Genomic DNA, 21,201 nt, shown 5'->3' on the forward strand with positions numbered 1-21,201 from the left:
TCTTAGAATGATTGCAGGCTATCTTGCTCAAACATTTCCATTTTCAGCTTGGTTTCTATGGTTAAATGCCCTTCCAAACACTTTACGGAGTGTACAAACTGTATTTTATATCTGCAGAGATTGTCATAATTTTGGAAAAACTAAAGGGTCGTGTGTGTCCATTCAAACACACATGATGGACTTTTGTACAGTTCCCATCTACCAAATTTCACTAAGACCTTGGTTGATCTGAAAGAACAGTAGAAGTTACTTGCCTAAAGTGTCATGCAGTGTGATTCAACCCAAAACCATGGGGACGTGAAGCAAATTTTTTAATCATACAACTATGTCTTCACCTACATCATCATCGTTTAATGTCTGTTTTCCATGCTGGCATGGGTTGGATGGTTTGACTAAGGTCTGGAGAGCCAGCAGCTGCACCAGGCTCCAATCTGATCAGGCAATGTTTCTACAGCTGGATGCCCTTCTTAATGCCAACCACTCCAAGAGTGTAGTGGGTGCTTTTTACATGCCACTGGCACAGGAGCCAGTCAGGCAGGCCTGACATCGATTATGTTCAGATGGTGTTCTTTAGGTACCATATAGCAGTAATTACAACACACACAAGAATTTATAAAATGGTACTGATGAACAATATCCATATGTAAATGCAGAAAACATTAAAAAGATTGTCGTTAAACAGTCAAGTGACAACATCTCATTAATTACGTCTTTAGCTTTACAATTGGATGGTAGCCAGAATTATCATAGCAATTAATGAACACTATGATATGCATACAATTATTCAGTAATGCCCTCAGTAGCCTAGTGGTTAGGGTGATGCACACAATTATAAGATTGAGGGTTTGATTCCTGGACTGGGAGGTGCATTGTGTTCTTGCACAAAATACTTCATGTTGCTCTGCAATCATTTCAGTATCTAACATGCTGTACACTGCACATGTGTAGGTAATGCAGATTTGATGGAAGGAGTGAGCATATGTGCAACACAAACATTTGATTGCTATCAACAAATTTATGCAGGTTATTCAAGAAATTACAAAACTGTCTTTCTCAAACTGTCATTAACACTCAGTGATAAATCATTTACCTAACACTTATTACAATTCACCTTTATTTACAAATTGAACTCAAATATTTAGCTAAATTGAATTACAATTTACAACAAAGGAAGAAAAATGAATGCTAAAACCAAAATAAAAATATATCAGATATGGAGAAATATATACATCTTAAATTTGTTAAAGTTCAGAATATTTTGCAAGCAACTTGCACAGTCAAGTGCTACCAATCGAGAACTCTACATACCATCATTGCACACCGCCTCCCCCACTCACTGATATGAGGCCCCGCTTGCTAGATCAACTGGTTATCAAATAAAGCTCAATATTCTTCTAGCCATCGTTCATCATCTCTTTTTAACCAAATCCAGTGGCTAGCCTTCTCCACTCTAGATTGGATATCAGTCATGGTGGTATTGACTTTACAATGAGTTAGGCCTAACGATAACAACATTATGTCAAACATTCTATGAAAAGCATTGCATACAAAAATTTAAGGATAGTGAAATAATGAATTAAAATTTAAAAAATAGTAATAAAACTGTAGACCAATTATTTTTAAAGTATAATTTAGAATTTCAAGCCATACACTTAATGATTTTCATCTTTATGTTAAGAAAATGACAAAAAAATTGCAAAACGTATCAGGAATATACTGTGAAATGATTGTTTAAGTTGGAGCTTCTTATTAAGAATTTTTTTTATATGGCCAAAGTCCTTTTATATTCAGTTTGGAACAATAAAGCTCTAAGTTGTATCAGTGTTTTAAGACCTCAGTTTTAATATCATTATCAAGAAGTTAAAACTGAGGAAGTCTAGAAAGATAGGACTTTGGAAGTTTACTGTTCCAAATTAAATAAAGAGGTCTACCAAAGAAATCTGGCAGAATTGTTAGCAGACAAGATGCTTAGTGGCATTTCATCAGTCTTTACATTCTGAATTCAAATTCTGCTGAGGTCAACTTTGCCTTTCATCCTTTCAGAGTTAAAATAAGTACCAGTTGAGAATCGAGCTCCATGTAATCGACTTGCCCCTCCCACAAAATTCCTAGTTTTATGCCAAAATTTGAAACCAATATAACATATATAATAGAAGTACAAAATCAAACAAAATTTACAACAGAGAAATAATCCTACAAAGTAGACAAGTTATTAAATTCATTCATGAGTAGAATTATAACATACCGATAGCTTGTACATGTAACGTAAGAAAGTCTTCATTGTCTATGTTGAGAATCTCATTAACATCATTGAGTACCGTCTGAAAATATGGCTGCATTCCTTGACCAGCAGCATTGGCTGTGAAAAGTAAAATCAAAATAGAAAAGTCACAAATGGATTGACAAAACTATCAACATTTCAAAGCAACATACAAAAACTATCAATGATTTATTGGTTGCTTAACCCTTTAACAGCCAGGTTCCTTTGTCAAATCTAATGCTTATTTATTCACATTATTACAAATTAAAAACACATTATTTTGTACTTTCAAGATTTCAATAGTGCACTTGTATGTTTTTGAAAGGACATTGTAGGGTAGGGGTCAGAAGTTAGATCTGGTCAGTTTGAACACAAAACAGATAGAATATTTAAGCCAGATTTGGTCGGATTAAATGCTAAAGGGTTAAAGCCAAAGATTTTTAAGGTTAGTGATTGAAGTAGGGAAAGATATGCAGAAAGATCTGAAGACAAACAAATTACTTTATGTTGGATCTAGAAGGTAAGGGGCAATAGCACTGATATGGGACAAGGATAGCTGGGGAAATAAGTTCAATTACTTAGATGCAGTATATGATCTGCAAATTCAAAGTAAACACTATGATAGTCACAACAGGAGAACTATGCAAGTTACTGGAAAGTGTATAAAGCTTGAATATTAATTATGTAGAGTTTATGAAGTGGTGAAGTACTTTATAAATATGAAAGTGGAAACCCAATCTGTTACATAATTTTGAGAATACAGTACATATATGGTTGTAATAAGAGATCATCTGAGAATTCAAATTGCCTTTGAAAGGACAGCAGCCAGGAGGGTAATGTATTATGTTCCTTTGAAATATATAAATTGTATTTTGATGTTTAGTAACACTGGTAAGCTAGGAAACTGGCGTAAATAGCAGTGCAACAGCTGTTACTTATATAAGAATTATAACAGAGTAAAGCAATAACACAAAACTTAATGATATCTGGATAGTGAAATTAAAAAAAGGATCCACTATTACTCTTGATAACATACACATACTAGTTGACATAATAAAGAGTCAAGAAAACAACAGAATTTACAACAGGACAGTAAAAACTTTAACATGTTATAGAACATACTAATTAAACTCAATGTAAAGATTTGAAGAATTTAACAGAATATTTAACTTACCAACTGCTCCAATAACACTGACTGCAACTTCTTTGGTTTTTAAGCTGGATGATGTCTTCAATACATTCATCAGATGATCCATAATATCCGGTAAGAAAGGAAGAATAGCTTCACCTTGAAATAAAAAAGACATATGTATCATAATATATGTGAATTAAATAGGACAGCAAACTTGCAGAATTATTAGCACACCGGGCAAAATGCTCGGTGGCATTTTGTCAGTCTTTACATTCTGAGTTCAAATTCCATAATGGTCAACTTTGCCGTTCATCCTTTTGGAGGATCAATAAAATTAGTACCAGTTGAGCACTGGGGTTCATATAACTGACATGCTCCCTCCCTCAAAATTTCTGACCTTGAATGAATTAGATTTAACTTGAAAACAATTTGTCAGATGGATAGGGAAATCACTTTAATTACTAGATTTTTATTTTAAGAGATTTTTGATATATGTCCAATGGGAAGAGTTAATGAATTTTAAAACAAATCAGACTGGATTCTCGTGCAGCCTTCCAGCATGCCAGCCCAGTCAAACCATCCAACCCATGCCAGCATGGACAACAGACGTTAAATGATTTATAGTGTGATAAAAATGAGCACCAAATAAGATCAGATTCATTCAAAATGTCATTTTAGAGTTGTATATAGAAGCTAAATAGTTAAAAGAAGAGATTTATAGAGTATATGGTACATCAAGCATTATATTTTACTTTCAACTAAAATTACTACTATCCATGTAAATTTGATCAATTATAAAGTACTAATTCTAATATCAGTATAGAAATATGTCCAACTGAATTGCTGCCAACAGGATGGAAAGCAGACACAACAGGATGATACAGAATTTAGTAGAGAATACTGGCAGAATGGTTAATTGTGATGAATTAATTGTAGAGTTATGAGATCAAGACTGTTGAGTCATGAAGTAAAGAACAGACTAGCATAGTAGCACCATAGTAAACTGCTACAAGAGTAAAGGCGATGCTTTAGATAGAAATAACTAAAGGGGTGTCAAACTGCAGGATCAGGTGATGAAGATCATGGAGAGGGTCATAGCCCAACTAATTAGGGAGAGAATTTGCTTAGATGAGATGCAGTTTGGTTTCGTGCCTGGTAGAAGCACCACTGATGCTATATTCCTGGTATGGCAGTTGTAGGAGAAATAGCTAGCCAAAGATAAACCCCTATACTTGGCTTTCTTGACTTGGAGAAAGCCTTTGAGAGGGTTCCGCAATCCCTTATCTGGTGGGCGGTGCAGAAACTGGAGATTGGTTAATAAGAGTTGCACAGGCCTTGTATAGGGATGCCATTAGTAAGGTAAGGGTTGGCAACAAGTATAGCAAAGAATTCCAGGTAGAAGTAGGAGTTCACCAAGGATCAGCCCCACCTCTTATTCATCATAATCCTCCAGGCAATAAGAATTCAAGACGGGCTGCTCCTGGGAGCTCCTCTATGCTGATAGAACTAGAATAAATTTCAGGTGTGGAAACAACGTTTAGAATCGAAGGTCCTTAGAGTCAATGTTGCAAGTCCTAGTAAGTAGGAAGGCAAACATCATAAACCCCTTCAGTAGAAGTGTGAAGAAGTGTCACTCTCTAACAGTGAAAGGAACTGTGGAAGAGGGAGACCCAGGAAGACATGGGATGAGGTAGCGAAGCATGACCTTCGAACGTTGAGCCTCACAGAGGTAATGATGAAAGACCAGGACCTCTGGAGATATACTGTGATTGAGAAAACCCAGTAAGGAAAGTGAGATCACAGCCACAGCTTACACCAGTGTCACATAACCAGCCAATTTAAAAAGTACCTTTGAATTGTCAGGCAACATTTCGTACCTGAGGAGATCTATTGAGTCAAGTAAATCAAAATCAAATCAAATGGAAATTGTAGTTGTGGCCGTTACCAGTGTTGGTGGCACGCAATAAGCACCATTCATTCATGTGTAGGTTGCTGCCAGAGCCACCTGACTGGCTCCCCATGCCCGTGGAACATAAAAAGCACCATCCGGACGTGGTCAATGCCAGCACCCCACTGATAACCCAGACCGGCCCTTTTGCCGGTGGCACATAAAAAGCACCATCCGAACATGATCGATGCCAGTGCTGCCTGACTGGCTCCCATGCTGGTGGCATGCAAAAAGCACCCACTACACTCTCGGAGTGGTTGGTGTTAGGAAGGGCATCCAGCTGTAGAAATTTTGCCAGATCAGATTGGAGCCTGGTGAAGCCTCCTGGCTTACCAGTCTCCAGTCAAACCGTTCAACCCATGCCAGCATGGAAAACAGATGTTAACGATGATGATGATGAGGTCTGGAAAGAGGGAAAGTACTTTAAAAGATAGGAAAAAAATTTTTTTAAATAAAATAAAATAAAATAACAGCTGATAATTGATCCGACCAGAGCTTAAAAGCTTTTTTTGTCAAAATAACACAAAATTATGTCTCAAAAGCAGAAAGAACATTACCTAACAGAAAAATGCAACAGCTTTGAAGAGCTGTGTTGAGACATTAAATGTGTTTAAGTGTTATTCAAGCCACTGGCTCTACTGCAATATGGTAGTATTAGAAAATTAGATCAATAGTGTAAGCATAAATGTGTCAAAGTAATACAGTTAAACATACCAAGATTCTCACAGATTCTCTCCAGAGCATAATAAGTTTTTGTGAGGCCATTGATATTTTGAGGGTTCTCTTGAAGTGTCTTTAACAGATTGTTAAAAAGCAAAGGAAGAAGATGTGGTGCCATATTGTTGATTTCAGGCTGAGATTAAAAGAACAATCAGATAAGCAAAAGTGAATTAAAAAAAATAGAGAAAATGAAAAACATGAGAATAATAAAAATAGTAAAAAAGTTGAAACTTTATTGCACTTCCTATTAAAAAGGAGCTTTATGTACAGGTATCCCAAAAGTCACTGACTGGTTTCAATTTTTAATAACTTAACTTTACAAATAAATACATGAAATTTTGAAACAATATAAAGGACATAATGGAAATTAATGAGCACAAGTCAAATTTTGCAACACAACTACATCACATGAAAAATGACATCACTTAAATGGCAACCATTTTCAGCTTCGCATGCCCATGCTCTTTCCAAAACTTGCACCATAACACACTCAAGAGTTTCAGAACCCACTTCTCTGATTTCTCTTGATGTTCTTCAGTTACACAAGGGTCTCCGGTTTGTTGACGTAAACCGTCTCTTTCAGGTATCCATGATTGAGACCTTTTTGCACCTGGCCATTTAATGCAGACATGGTTCCAGCAAGATGGTGCAACTGCTCATACTGCAAGAGAAACAATGCAGTTGCTACAACAGTGCTTTGGAGAGAGAATAATCTCTTGCTACAGCAATGTCGACTGCCCTTCACGTTCCCTAGACGTGACTAACTCGGAATTTTTCTTGTGGGGATACCTGAAAGAGAGGGTTTACATCAACAAACCAGAGACCCTGGTGCAACTGAAGGAGAACATCAATAGAGAAATCAGAGAAGTGGGGTCTGAAATTCTTGAGGGTGTTATAGTGCAAGTTTTGGAAAGAGCACGGGTGTGTGAAGCCGAAAACGGATGCCATTTAAGCAATGTCATTTTTCATATATGATGTAGTGGTGTTGCAAACTTTGACTTGTGCATATTAATTTCCATTACGTCCTTTATATTGTATCATAATTTCATGCATTTATTTACAAAGTTAAGGAAGTTATAAATAATTGAAACCCATCAGACTTTTGGAACACCCTGTATAAATAATAGAATTTTAATTCAATGAAATACAAATTAAAGTCTATTTAAGCAATAAGAGCCATTATATCAATCTTTTAATGTGAAATGTGTTGAAACAGATCTCATTATCTTAGGAGTCATTATGCCAATAATAATACACACATTGGTTCAATACTACTTCTTTAATGTTTGTCAAATATCTAATTAACCGTTTGTTTAATGTATTGGTTCAACAATCAATTGGTTGCTTACCAGTCAAAGTCCCTTTGACACAGTTCACGACCTTTTCAGTGACATAGACTCCCCCCCACCACTCTCCAAGATCTGCTCTGATTCAGTCTGAGAATTGGTCTTATGTCTGTGTTTGCTTAGAAGAGGAGGTATGGTTGAGAGCAAATGAAGAATGTGTGTGTGTGTGTGTGTGTGTGCGCACATGTGTGCATGTGGTTGTGTGTGTGTATGTGCACCAACCATTCATCACTTAGGAGATTTTTGTTCAGGTTAAATCCAGTCTTGGATTTGCTGCATTTTGCTTGTCATCTCAAAGATATATGAGCGCAGGTTGTAGTCCCTTACATGAAGGGGAGGGGAAAACAGGGTATGTGTGTGTGCATCAGTGTGCGCGTGTTAATGTGGTTGATGTGATTCTGTGAGAGAGTGCATGTTCATGTGTGTGTGTGTGTGTGTGAAAAAGTGTTTGATTATGTGAGTGAATTCCAACATGTGTGAGTATGTGTGTGTGAGAATCTGCTTGGACATGCAGCGCGGCAGTTTTTTTAATAGGTAAAAAATGCATATGTAGACATGTGCATGTGAGCGTACATACGCATGCGCACATGTTGGTGCGCACGTGCTTGCCTGTCCATGTGTGCAGGTGTTTGTGTATAGTCACTGTTCATAGATATGTATTTGTATGGATTTCTTTATCCTGCTGACATTTTTCTTGCAGCTATCTATACCTACATGTGTGCATGTGTATGGATGTGTAGTGGAAAAAACATGATCACCATATGCTTTACATATGGATGTTTAAAAGTGTGGTTAGATATGATTACCAAAATCCTTCAAGACGATACCCTAGCATGGCCACAGCCCAATAACTGAAATCACTAAAAGAATACTAAAGCAATAATCACATGAAAAGCAAGCCTTTGGTTATTTTCTGTGGGGTTATCACTGAACACGGCACCAAGGAATATGTCTGAAAATTTTGAAGCAAATGATTAAGCAACAATTTGACAAAATGCTGCCTTTGAATGTTAATGCAGCTGATAATGTTGGTATAGAGCAGGGGTTCCTAACCATATTTTGCTTGAGGACCCCCTAAGAGCTGTCTTATCTCTGCATGTAAATTTTTGAAATAAAATATTTGTAGGTCAGTAAAACTAACAATGAAACAATTTTGTTATATTCATAACAAATTTCAAATACAAATCTTGAAAATTTCAAAAAATAGGTAGCACTCCTAGTAAACAAAATTTATATATGGACCCACAAATTACAATTTTTTACTCATGGACCCCCTTAAAGCTTCTAAGGACCTTGGTTGGGAACCCCTGGTATAGAGTAATCATCCTATACCTTACAACTGAATCATGTAAGAATCATGTCATTTTACTATTAACAAATCAAACATCTGAAGATATCAAAAACAGTGACAAACTGATTTTGACAAACCTGACTGACTGACTAAATGATAAAACAAAAAGTTGATCAGTTAACTGGTTAAATGATTAACCAATTGACTAATAATGGTTGTAAATTTTAGCATGAGGCTATCAGTTTCAGTGGGAGGTTAAACCAATTATGTCAACTGGTACTTATTTTAACCTTGAAAGGATGATAGGCAAAGTCAACCTCAGTGGAATTTGAACTCAGAACACAAAGATGGATGAAATGTTGCTAAACATTTTGCCTGGTGTGCTAGTGATTCTGCTAGATCAAAAACTTCAACCAATTGACTAATGATAATGATAAAGGAAGTGAAACAAGACCATTAATAATAATCCATTCTACTTTAGGCACAAAGCCTGAAATTGGGAGAGTGGGGAGATAGTCAATTACATCGACCCCAAGTACTCAACTGGTACTTAATTTATCAATGCCAAAAGGATGAAAGCAAAGTCAACCACGACGGAATTTGAACTCAGAACATAGAGACGAGCGAAATACCGCTAAGCATTTTGCCTGATGTGGTAACAATTCGGCCAGCTTGCCATCTTAACACTAGTAATAATAAAGGAAGTGAGACAGAACCAGTCTAATAATAATAATAACCAGTGTATTTCTTTATAATTGGCATAATGACTCTCATGACAACAAAATCAGTTTCAACATGAGTTTACATCAAGAATCTTACAAACAAGTATTGTATCTTTACTCATAAAATAGCAACCTCAGTTCCTCCTTACCTGAAGATATTCAGCAAACCTTCCAAGTGCAAAAAAGGCCGCATTCTTCACACACCCTTCATTATCTTCCATTCCTTGACATACACAACTAACAAATGCCTGAAGATGGCTAAAGAATAGAACATCAAGTTGGAAATTACAATTGAAATATCTTAATTTTCTTTATAGATTCAATCATGTATACAATGATATCATTACAATTACAACATCAAATGCAGTTATTCAGTGTGTGTGTGTGTGTGTGTGTGTGTATACATAATGGTCTATAATATAACAGTTATGGCTCACTATTATATAGAGGTACAAAACAATAGCAGTGACTCTAAGTAGACATGAACTGAAATGGCTGGAAATTAGACTACTTTGATGAAAGCATTTGTAAAAAAAATAAATTGATTTAAAAAAATTACTTGTATCAAGAAACAAAGATAACTTTTAGTTTATTATGAAATAAATAAAAATTGGATGAAGTGAGGAGCAGTGAATGATCATTAATTCAAATATTTACTGATAAAGAAAAACTAAAATTTAGAAATAGTCATAGTTGAATACGTGGAGACACATGGCCTAGTGGTTAGAGCAGCAGACTTGTGGTCGAGGGATCGCGGGTTCGAATCTCAGACCGGGCAATATGTGTTTATGAGCAAAACACCTAAGCTCTACACGGCTCCGGCAGAAGGTAATGGCGAACTTCTGACTCTTTCACCACAACTTTCTCTCACTCTTTCCTCCTGCATCTTGCAGCTCACCTGCGACGGACCGGCGTCCCGTTCAGGTGGGGAACTTATACGCCAAGGAAACCAAGAAACTGGCCCTATGAGCCAGACATGGCTTGAGAAGGAACAAACAAATAGTTGAATACAGGTGGAACTTTTTACCTTATACAAGATATACACTATTTAACAACCTTAACAGTTTCACCCTAGGAGAAAACCCATTTGCACAAATAGCATAAAACTTACTTGTTAATGATATATTCGCTGCAACCTTCTGCAATCATCGCGAGACTTGTGTAAGCTGCTCTTCGACGGAATTTATCTGGGCTTTTCAAAGCATTTTCTACCAATGGAAGCTAAAAGAAATTGTTTTATTCAGCATCTTTTCAAATTAGTAATTGCTCCATTTATTTTGAACAAATCTAAGAAAAAAAAATCATGGAAGTTGCTCAATTTAGAAATGTTCTTTTTACTTTGATTCTAAGAGGAAAGACTTCTAAGAGCAGATAGTTTTATTATTGAATGCTACATACAGTACCAACATCTAACTTATATGCAATTGATAGTAAATACATTGACTTGCCATTAATTTAGAAATTCAAAATAACAAATGCAATTCCCTTACTGCATCTGTTTGATAAGAGAAGGGCTGAGGATTTGATGGGAATGCTGGGGTTGGAGGAATCGGTGGAATGGTTGGCAAAAGCAAATGGAGTAAAGTGGTATGGCCATGTGTTGAGGAGGGATGAAGAGAATGTTCTGAGGAGGGCGATTGCATTTGAGGTAAATGGAGTGTGAAAACAAAGTAGTCCGGGGGACAGGTGGAGAAGATTGGGTGGGTAGGTTTGAAAAAGGGGGGCACCCACAACCAGGCAAGATGGTGTGAGGGCAGTTGCTATGGCACTGAGTTAGATCCAGCCAACCCCATTAACAGGGACAAAACCTGGATTTAAAACACTTATTGATCTTTACAACTTAATTTTATTCTACATAACATAAGGGATACAAAAATTTGAATACATATTTGACTTATGTTTCACTGATGTTAGCTGCTAAATTAATCTGACCCAAAACACATAACCCTGCTTCAGTTTGATAGACTAAACAAAAAACAGGCTTCTTAGTTTAAAGTTGAGTGGTTAGCAGTGTGAAAGATATACAGCTACAATTGCAGCTCTTTCGACAACTAAACTTACCATCCATCCAGGCATAGAAAAATGGGCAAAAAACAATAAAGAAAAAAAACTATGTTTTTGAGCTAAGAGACTTACCAATTTGGAAATAACTTTTTCTGGTGGTAAATGTAAAGCTAAAGTATCAATAACCTGAAACAAAAAATAAATGGTAAACTTAAAACAGAAACACACATTCAACAATTTTATAAAGGGTTATGAGTACAACAGGTTGTGGGATTATCAAATAATTTATCATTTGATGTCCACTATCCATGCTGGTATGGGTTGGACAGTTTGACCAGGGGTGGCAAACTGAGGGGCTGCACCAGACTCTAGTCTGATTTGACATGGTTTCTATGGCTGGATGTCCTTCCTAACACCAAGCACTCAGAGTGGAACAGGTGCCAAAACGTACAGAATTAAAAGATTTGTCTTGCATCATACAATTTTTCTTTTTAATGGCATTAAAGATACTGAAACTCAGGCATACATCAGGCTTTGGCCCCCAGTTTCACCATCTCCTCTCTCTGCTTTTTCTCTCATTACTACAAAGACCTCTGTTCCTCAGAGTTAGAGTCGTATCACCTTCAATCAGATATTCTCGACTCATTTATCGATCCTCTACTCACTATCCTTGTTGTAGCCAACACCCACCCATTGCAATACCCAGTCCTTCCTTCCCGGAACATCATTTCTATGAAATTGTCTCCCTGATGTCTTTTCCTTTGCACAAGTACTAACTTGCAACAGTTCAAAAGGAACATCAATAGAATCAATTTCAGTCTAAAAGGGCTTGTGTTTGTACAACAAAATATCAAATGCTCTGTATCCATTAAACATTAACATCAGCCTAGTTTGTCAACAGGTAGGCACAAGCTCTAAGAAGGTGTTCTTTAGGTCTTGAGCCAAGATCAACAGAAACAGGTTAGATTATATGAACAAACCTGAGCAGCATATCTGGTTGGTGTATCTGCTTCTTCGTCATTTTCTTCCATAATATCAAACTCGTCATCCGTTTCAGCACAAATCTCTTCAAATATTACATTCATAATCAACACATTGAAATTCTTTTTCAGAATAGCCTGAATTAAGAGAAGAAAAGAAAATGCAAATTCTAGAAGTGTTGAAAATTTATTACATCATGGTAGTTATTTTCAATATTTAAAATACACACAAAGCTACTAACATATTCACTTCTTTAGTCCTTTTTAATAATCTTAATTTTTCAATTTTATGTTAGTGAAGAAACAGTAGAGTATAACCAGTCTGAGGCCCTAAATATGATCACATGGAACAGCCTGTTCTCTACTCTGTTTTGAGCCTACAGTTCCTTATAAAAATCCAGCTTCTCCTCGTCTCAAAGTCATTGGTTCCAGACCATTTAAGGTCTAGCCACTGACCACTAAGACAGCCAGTTCCAGTGACAATACCAAACCACCTCACGTTGAGACCTACCAATTTCGTCCAACGGCATTATGGCAACCTCAGTCTTCGTCGCCACCATCATGTCAATGTCGCCAACATCATTTTTCTACATACACTGCTCAGCAAGCAACTCACCCAGGTTCCAACACTTCACTGTTTGTGAATTACTTTACCATGGATCAACAGCAAATATATAAGCTGCATGAACACCTGTACGAGTGACCCAGGCAGCAGCATCACAGCCATGACTTCATGTACCCATAACTGGCTCAGCATCATGGCCACAACTTCTTGATACAGTATTTCAACTATCATGTCTGACTAACTACAAAATGGTATTTTTTGTGTTTATGAACTTTCTTGTCACTTCAATGGCTATGAACTCTTTTACTGTTATCATCTTCATTGCCATTCTTAAACTTTAACACACGCATACATTTTGTTCTCATGACTGCCTGTCTATTATTCTGTATACACGACATACGTACACACACAGGTTAACATATCAAATCTTCTCTTAATCATTCTACGCCATTGTATCTCCCTTTTTCCATCTGGCAAGTAAATGGTTCCACAAATTTTCCCCTTTACTGTAACAGCTGTGTGATGTGGTACTAGAGAGCCCTTCCCATCACCTCACATTGCACAGCCCATTACAGATTAATCAGTTCTTCAAAGAAGTAAACACCTTACCTTCTTTTTCAAGGTTATAAGGAGCTTAATGGTGCTCATTGCTTTCACTCTAATCATATTTTCCAAATCTTTCCTGGGTATTATCTAAAAAGTAAAAATAAATCTGGTTTAATACCAAAAGTATGCTTCTAGAAGATGCAGATTTAACTTTATATATCACACACATTATATTCAAATCAAAACTACTCCAAAATGCATTCATTTAAAATATCTATTAAATGTATTAACATTTCCATTTTCAGCCTTACTGAATGAACCAATTATGGTTGATTAAAACTAATATTCAATATTTCACATGACCAAGTGGATAAGTTGTACTTTTAGCTAAATAAAAAGTGCAAGTGTGGCTGTATGGTTATGAAGCTTGCTTCTCAACCACATAGCCTTGGGTTCAGTCTCACTGCAGAGCATCTTGGCTAGGTGTCTACAGCCCTCGGTTGACCAAAGCTTTGTGAGTGGATTTGGTAGACAGAACCTGAAAGAAACCCATTGCACAGATATGGGTATGTGTGAATGTGTATACCCTTGGCTTGACAGCATACAATGGTTGTAAACCAGCATCATCATACAAGCAATGTTGTTCCTTCCCAGTCTTCAGTAGAAAACATGTCCTGGCCATAGAAAATATACACTTGCTTGGAAATGGGTGAAGGTTGTCAACAGGAAGTGCAGCCAAAAATTGAAAATGTGTTTCGACAAATTCTGTCTGATTGATGCATGCATAGAAAAATGGATGTAAGATGATGGTGATGAAGAGAAAATTAAAACAAAGTAGGATTAAGCTTTTCACATGCTTTTGCTCACCTCTAAACAGAGTTGCACAAGATTTTTCAAATAGGGGACAACAATTGCTACTTCAAATTCAAGCAGACTGTCAAATAATTCCATGCTTTCGCATGCCCATTCCTGAAAAAGAAAACAAAAATCATTAGCAGAAAGGAAATTTTTGTCTTTGGAATAAGAAAAAAAAAAAGTCAATTGTATAAAAATGTCTTTGCTTGGAAAAAGAACAGACCATATTTGAATGGAGGAGGGGGAGAACAAACAACTTGTTAGGAAAAAGTGAACAGTGAATAGGCATAGGAGTGGTTGTGTGGTAAGTAGCTTGCTTACCAACCACATGGTTCCGGGTTCAGTCCCACTACTATAGCCGACCAAAGCCTTGTGAGTGGATTTGGTAGACGGAAACTGAAAGAAGCCTGACATGTATATATATGTTTGTGTGTCTGTGTTTGTCCCCCCAACATCACTTGACAACCGATGGCAGTGTGTTTACGTCCTCGTAACTTAGTGGTTCGGCAAAAGAGACCGAGAGAATAAGTACTAAGCTTACAAAGAATAAGTCCTGGGGTCGATTTGCTTGACTAAAGGCAGTGCTCCAGCATGGCCACAGTCAAATGACTGAAACAATTTGAGTGAAAAAGTATTACATTTAACAGAGTAATCTGAACACTTAAGGGTTAAAACAATTTCAGAGTAAAACAGTTACAAATTAATAAGAATAAGATTAAATAAAGCATACTTGATTTTCAGCAAGCAATTTCTTTACAACATCTATCACAGGAGGAATAAGTTTCTGTACTTGTTTCTGAAATACATAACCATACATTAGAAACAGAATAATTTAAGTTCCACTACTACATTTTTCTTTTCATATATTCTTTATTTTTCTTCATAAGGTGTAGCAATGTCTGAAATAAACTCTCAGTTATTATACAGATCATTCTGCAAATATAGAGATGCTCGATTTGTAACAGACTAACATATTTAATCAGTAGCTTTGTTTTACTGTTAATATACAATGTACCATGCATGTTTGTGTGCATACTTTTAGAAACCAGAATAAGAGAAAAAGAGATGGCAAAACAAGAGAGAAAAAGAGACAAAACAGGACAGTTTTAAGAAGTGTGCAAGAGAGACAAATGCACTGGTATGGTCATGTGATGCATATGGACAAGGACAGCTGTGTAAAGAAGTGCCAGTGCCTAACTGTAGAGGGAATCTGTGGTAGAGGTAAACCCAGGAAGACATGGGATGAGGTAGTGAAGCATGATCTCTGAACTTTGGGCCTCACAGAGGCAATGACTATTGACCAAGTCTTTTAGCATTATGTTGTGCTTGAGAAAACCCATCAAACCAAGTGAAATCACAGTTGTGGCAGATACTGGTGTCACACATGCTGGTGCTGGGCCTCACAGAGACCAGGACTGAGACCATTTGGCATTATGCCATGCTTGAGAAGACCCATCAAACCAAGTAAAACTGCAGTTGTGGCAGATACCGGTGTCAGGCAAATGGTATGTAAAAGCACCCATTACACTCTAGGAGTGGTTGGCATTAGGAAGGGGAACCAGCTGTAGAAACCATGCCAAAAAAGACTGGAGTCTGGTGCAGCCTTCCTGGTCAAACCGTCCAAGCCATTCCAGCATGGACAATGGATGTTAAATGATGTACTATGGATTTATAAATAATAGAACTTTTTATGTCAATCAACAGTCATTATGATTCATTGAGTTCAAATACAGCTAAAGTTCACACCAACCTTCATTTTCCTTATGTTTGGGAAAAAAGTCATTGCTATACTTTGAGATCAATTCAAACAATTATACTCCTGTTCTGTAAACATTGACCTTATGCTATCATCAGAGCCACTAAAGAGGTCACTATAGTAGAACACTAAAATATTTAATATTTATTTTCACTCATCTTGATTGTGAGCTGAAATACTGAGGGTGTCAATTTTAAACTGTAACCACCATGAGATTGTTCAGGTGACAGTAGACAATTCGTGGCACTCTGTTGGTTATGACGACGAGGGTTCCAGTTGATCCGATCAACAGAACAGCCTGCTCATAATTAACATATAAGTGGTTGAGCACTCCAGACACATGTACCCTTAACGTAGTTCTCAGGGAGATTCAGCAATACACAGTGTGTGACAAGGCTGGCCCTTTGCAATACAGGTACAACAGAAACAGGAAGAAAGATTGAGAGGAAGTTGTGAAAGAGTACAGCAGGGCTCGCCACCACCCATCACCCCTGCCAGAGCCTCATGGATCTTTAGGTGTTTTCACTCAATAAACACACAATGCCTGGTCTGGAAATCGAAACTACAATCCCACGACTGTGAGTCTGCTGCTCTAACCATTGGGCCATTGCACCTCCACAGTGGACAATTAGCCAGTACACTTACCCACCATTAACTTATAGAACAGCAACACTTTGCTATATATTTTAACAAGAAAAACAGAACATTACATCTTTACTGATAAAATTGCAATGTTTGTAAAAAAAAAAAGTTTTGTGTATAACCAAGTGCAGTTAATGTTACAATTCATATATAATGTCCACAAAGATTGTGGGAGCTCCATTTGAGATAACTGTCTGAGAACAAGGGTATATGACGAATGTTGTTAAAGAAAAATATATATAAAATGAAATTTTAAAAAGCTATGTCACATTGAAATGTTTGTGCATGTGTGCTAGATAACTGTCAGAAACTTTTCATAACTTACCATTTCATCATCACCAGTTATGATGACAAGTTCTGAGAGAGTGCTGGAAATATTAAAGAAAATTTATAATAAATTTTAAAAAAGACAAAAGGTTACAGAGTATTGTATAAGAAAATGAACAAGGAAATGAATTTAATGAAAACACAACAGCAGTCTGATGTGCCACACAAATTCACACACCACACTCAAAATTAAATGAACCACGACTGATGGCAAAAAAGGTTAATTTCTTTACAAAACAAGGTAGCAGATTCCACGAAGTCCATAAGTCAAGCCAGGTTTATTCTTTCAAAGCCAGTAATTATCAGAGATGCAGACGTAATCAATATCCTTCAAAAAAGAATCCTTCTTCGACATCAACAGGTCTGCAAGACCAACAGAATTAGATTCTTCCATGGCTTCAAACACAAATCTTAAATTGACAGGAATGTCGATTTTCTGATTTTGGAATGCTTCAATAATATTCAACCAACCAAGAACTGGTCCCTTATCATCAGTTGATCCTCTTCCATATAACTTGCCATCAATTTGTTAGAACAAATGGCTCTGTATCCCAGCCATCAGATTTATTAGCTGGTTGTACATCAAGATGTCCATACACTACCAAGGTTTTCTTTTTAGGATCGTTACCAAGTTGTCCAAAAATCACAGGAGGAAGTTTAAGGACTTCTGAGAATGGGTAGACTTGATCTCCAAGTTCCAGTAATTCAGTTTGAATATTAAGTTTATCCATTTCAGCTTTTGTCCATTCAACCATTCTTCTAACTTCTGGCCTCAGTTTCACAGACCCAGACACACTAGGAATGGCCACAGCAGTGCCAAGCCGTTTAATAAAACGGTCAGCATTATCATCGATGTACTTGAAGATGCCTTCCATTGTGAACTGCTCAGTGAGAAAACTGCGAAGAAATTGCAGAGCGACAGATGAAAAATGAAAGTGTTATATATTGATATTCTTCACCATCATTTAGTGTCCACTTTTCCATGCTTACTTATATCAGACAGACTTTGTTGAGGCAGATGTTCATCTGGCTGCCCTTTCTGTTGTCAACCCTCACCTGTCTCCAAGTAAGGTAATATTTCTATGGAAGACAAAAAAAACATCTCATTTGTGAGATGAAGCTTTCTACAACTATGAAATCAGGACAAAAGGTACATAAAAGCACACATGCACACAAGAAGGGCTTTTAGTTTCCATTTACCAAATCCATTCATAAGGATTTGGTTGGCCTGAGATTGTAGTAGGAGATACTTGCCCAAGATGTCATGCAGTGGGACTGAACCCAAGCCCACATGGGTGGGAAGCATGCTTAATTACACAGCCATGCCTACATCTCAAAACAAAAAACAAAATAAAAAAAGCAGAACTTACAGAATTGCAAAATAGGGCACCATTAGGGTCTCTTGATCCAAAAGTGCTTCTGATAATAGTTCCAAAACAGATATAAGATGTACTTTCAATTGTTCTGTTGCCATGGCTGCTACTTTATGCATCAGAAATATCCCTATCTGGAAAGTTTACAAAATAATTTTCAAAAATTGAAAATTATAAAAATCACAGGTCTAGAAAAATCAAAATTTTAAAACTTATTAATGGAACTAAAGCTACTCACCTCCCTATGCCGGGGATTATGGTTCCGAGAATATTCCAAAATAAAACTGAAAAATTCGGGCCAATTTTGGTTGGGCAATTCATGCTTAGCAACGGTGGCAATAATCTGAGCAATTGCTGTCTGCACACATTTCCTATAAAACAAATCCCATCTTTTAAATTTTTTGATTAACACAAAATTTAAAACAAAAGTGAATTTCTATATTAAATATTTTCTTACTTTGCAGAATATGTCCTGAAACAATTTACCATCAAACCAATAAATAGACTTTTTGTTGTAAATTAAGTGAAGCAATTAGACTGATAAAATAAATACCAGGCTTTCTTCAATGTCCAGCATGGCTGAATGCTTTAGAAAATTTACGATACCATTTTTAATGGAAAACTTACTTGACAGTAAGAAATTAACTCTTTAGCATTTGGATTACTCTGTCAAATGTAATGCTTTTAAATAGTTTTGAATTAGTCATACAATAATCTCGTACCTTGAGATTTCAATGAAGTGAATGATTGTCTTTTTAGAATGACATTGTAGGATAGGTAGGAGAGGCCAGAATGGCTGGTTTGAACAAAATAGAATATTTGGACTAGATATGGTCAGGATAAATGCTAAAAGGTTAAAGAACAAAAACCATTGTGGAACTTACTCTGTTTCTTGAAGAAACAACTGGAGAATGTTTCCTCTAATGCTATAAAAAGAAAGTTGAAATACTTCAATAAGAAAGGAAAATGGTAAGATACATAACATCCAATCCATTAATGTTTTCAATAAACTAATATGTTCTCACTCATTCAAAGGATTAGCCATTATAGAACATGCAATAAAAATTCTACAAGGAACTATTGAAATCACATTCAAAAGCTTATGAATGTATATATTTTGATATAAAAGAAAATCTATTTACAGTTATCAAGTCAACTTTGTTAAAATAATTACAAATAATGAGATGGTATGTATGCCAGTTAAAAAAAAGTTCAGAGAATTTAATGGCTGTGTGGGTAAGAAGCTCATTTTGCAATTATGTGGTTTCAAGTTCAGTCCCATTGCGCAGTAGCTTGGGAAAATGTTTTCTATTATAGCCAAGTCAACCAATACCTTGTGACTGAATTTCGTAGACAGAAACTGCATGGAACCCCATCATCTCTACATATATGTGCGTTTGTGTATTGACACACACATACATCTTATATATATATATATATATTTATATATATATATATATAAGATGTATATATGTGTGTGTATATATATACACACATCTATACATATGCATCTATACATATGCGTGTGTATACACACACATCTATACATACGTGTATATAATTACACACATCTATACATACGTGTATATAATTACACACATCTATACATACATGTGTGTGCATATATATATATACATACATACACGTGCATATATGTATGTATGCATGAGCTTTTGTATTCGTTCCTCACCACCACTTGACAACCAGTATTGGTTTGTTTACATACCCAGCAACTTATCAGTTAAGCAAGACACTAGTAGTATAAGTGTCTGGCTTAAAAAAAAATAAAAACAAGTATTTGAGTTTGACTTGTTCAACTCAACCTTTCAAGATAGTGCCACCAATGACTGGAACAAGTATTAGATTAAAGATGAGGAAGAAATTTCATCTCTTCTTTGCATGCTGTTAAAGTCAATATTGTTCATTGAGAGAATGCAATGGTAGGTAAATTGTTAAAAGACTTACTTTTTACGTATATCTTCAGACAGGTTAAAATACTGATGTTTTCTTTGTATCTTCCTTCTTAACAGGACAGCAGCATATTGTCGAACCTTTAAATATAAAAGTATTATCATCACTTAATTTAACAATTTTTCTTCCATGCATGAGACTAAATAGTAGATTCTTTTTATTTACCCACAGCCTGCATCATTTTCATTCAGAATCACTCATTCTAAGATTTTAAATAACTGCTACTACTCAATTCTCATCTGATATACTTCTAGCTCAACATATCTGTAACCAGTGCAAAGCACTTAACCTGGCATAGACCAACAATGGAGCTTCTATGTAGTTGTTTGAATGGCAATAAATAGCAGGCAAATATCCCTCGACAATTTATAGATCTAGATTGCTCCCATTTCAATATTTGGTATTATCAGTTCACTTGATGTCAAGTTTCTAACAACAAACTTCCTTCCTATAGAATGAATATTTTAGGTCCCTGTCACTAACACTTTAATATCCACAACAAAGAGCCTTGAAGACCCTTAATTTCTAGCTTCTTAACAAATTCTGCAGCTGTTGAATTGTTGCATGATAACTGAAAGAATGGCCACAAGGTTAAGAAGTTTGCATCTCAGTCAATGTGGTCTGGGATTCAGGCTTATTGCACAACAACAGAGCATCTTCTACCATAACTTTGAGCTGACCCAAGTTTTTGAATGAAAATGGGTATATGAATACTGTGCTGAAGCCTATCAGATGGACTATCCTTGTTTTCGAGATTAAATCC

The 21,201-nt window shown here is 36.2% G+C and overlaps 1 protein-coding gene across 2 annotated transcripts in view; it reads right to left on the reverse strand.

The window, feature by feature from the left end:
• Positions 1-21,201, reverse strand: part of LOC115213408 (importin-4-like) — a 56,541-nt gene that overhangs the window by 24,391 nt on the left and 10,949 nt on the right. For both annotated transcript variants that reach the window (XM_029782374.2, XM_029782364.2), the window contains exons 3-17: positions 20,433-20,518; positions 19,352-19,393; positions 18,706-18,838; positions 18,465-18,601; positions 17,093-17,135; positions 15,100-15,165; positions 14,382-14,483; positions 13,578-13,661; positions 12,404-12,541; positions 11,556-11,609; positions 10,531-10,640; positions 9,569-9,677; positions 6,055-6,193; positions 3,435-3,548; positions 2,246-2,359 (exon numbers count right to left, since the gene is read on the reverse strand). In XM_029782374.2, the coding sequence (XP_029638234.1) occupies positions 2,246-2,359; positions 3,435-3,548; positions 6,055-6,193; positions 9,569-9,677; positions 10,531-10,640; positions 11,556-11,609; positions 12,404-12,541; positions 13,578-13,661; positions 14,382-14,483; positions 15,100-15,165; positions 17,093-17,135; positions 18,465-18,601; positions 18,706-18,838; positions 19,352-19,393; positions 20,433-20,518 (1,471 nt within the window). The remainder of the gene's footprint in view (positions 1-2,245; positions 2,360-3,434; positions 3,549-6,054; positions 6,194-9,568; positions 9,678-10,530; positions 10,641-11,555; positions 11,610-12,403; positions 12,542-13,577; positions 13,662-14,381; positions 14,484-15,099; positions 15,166-17,092; positions 17,136-18,464; positions 18,602-18,705; positions 18,839-19,351; positions 19,394-20,432; positions 20,519-21,201) is intronic.

The sequence above is a fragment of the Octopus sinensis genome, linkage group LG1 (genome assembly GCF_006345805.1).
Source record: "Octopus sinensis linkage group LG1, ASM634580v1, whole genome shotgun sequence".
In the NCBI taxonomy this organism is placed as follows: domain Eukaryota; kingdom Metazoa; phylum Mollusca; class Cephalopoda; order Octopoda; family Octopodidae; genus Octopus; species Octopus sinensis.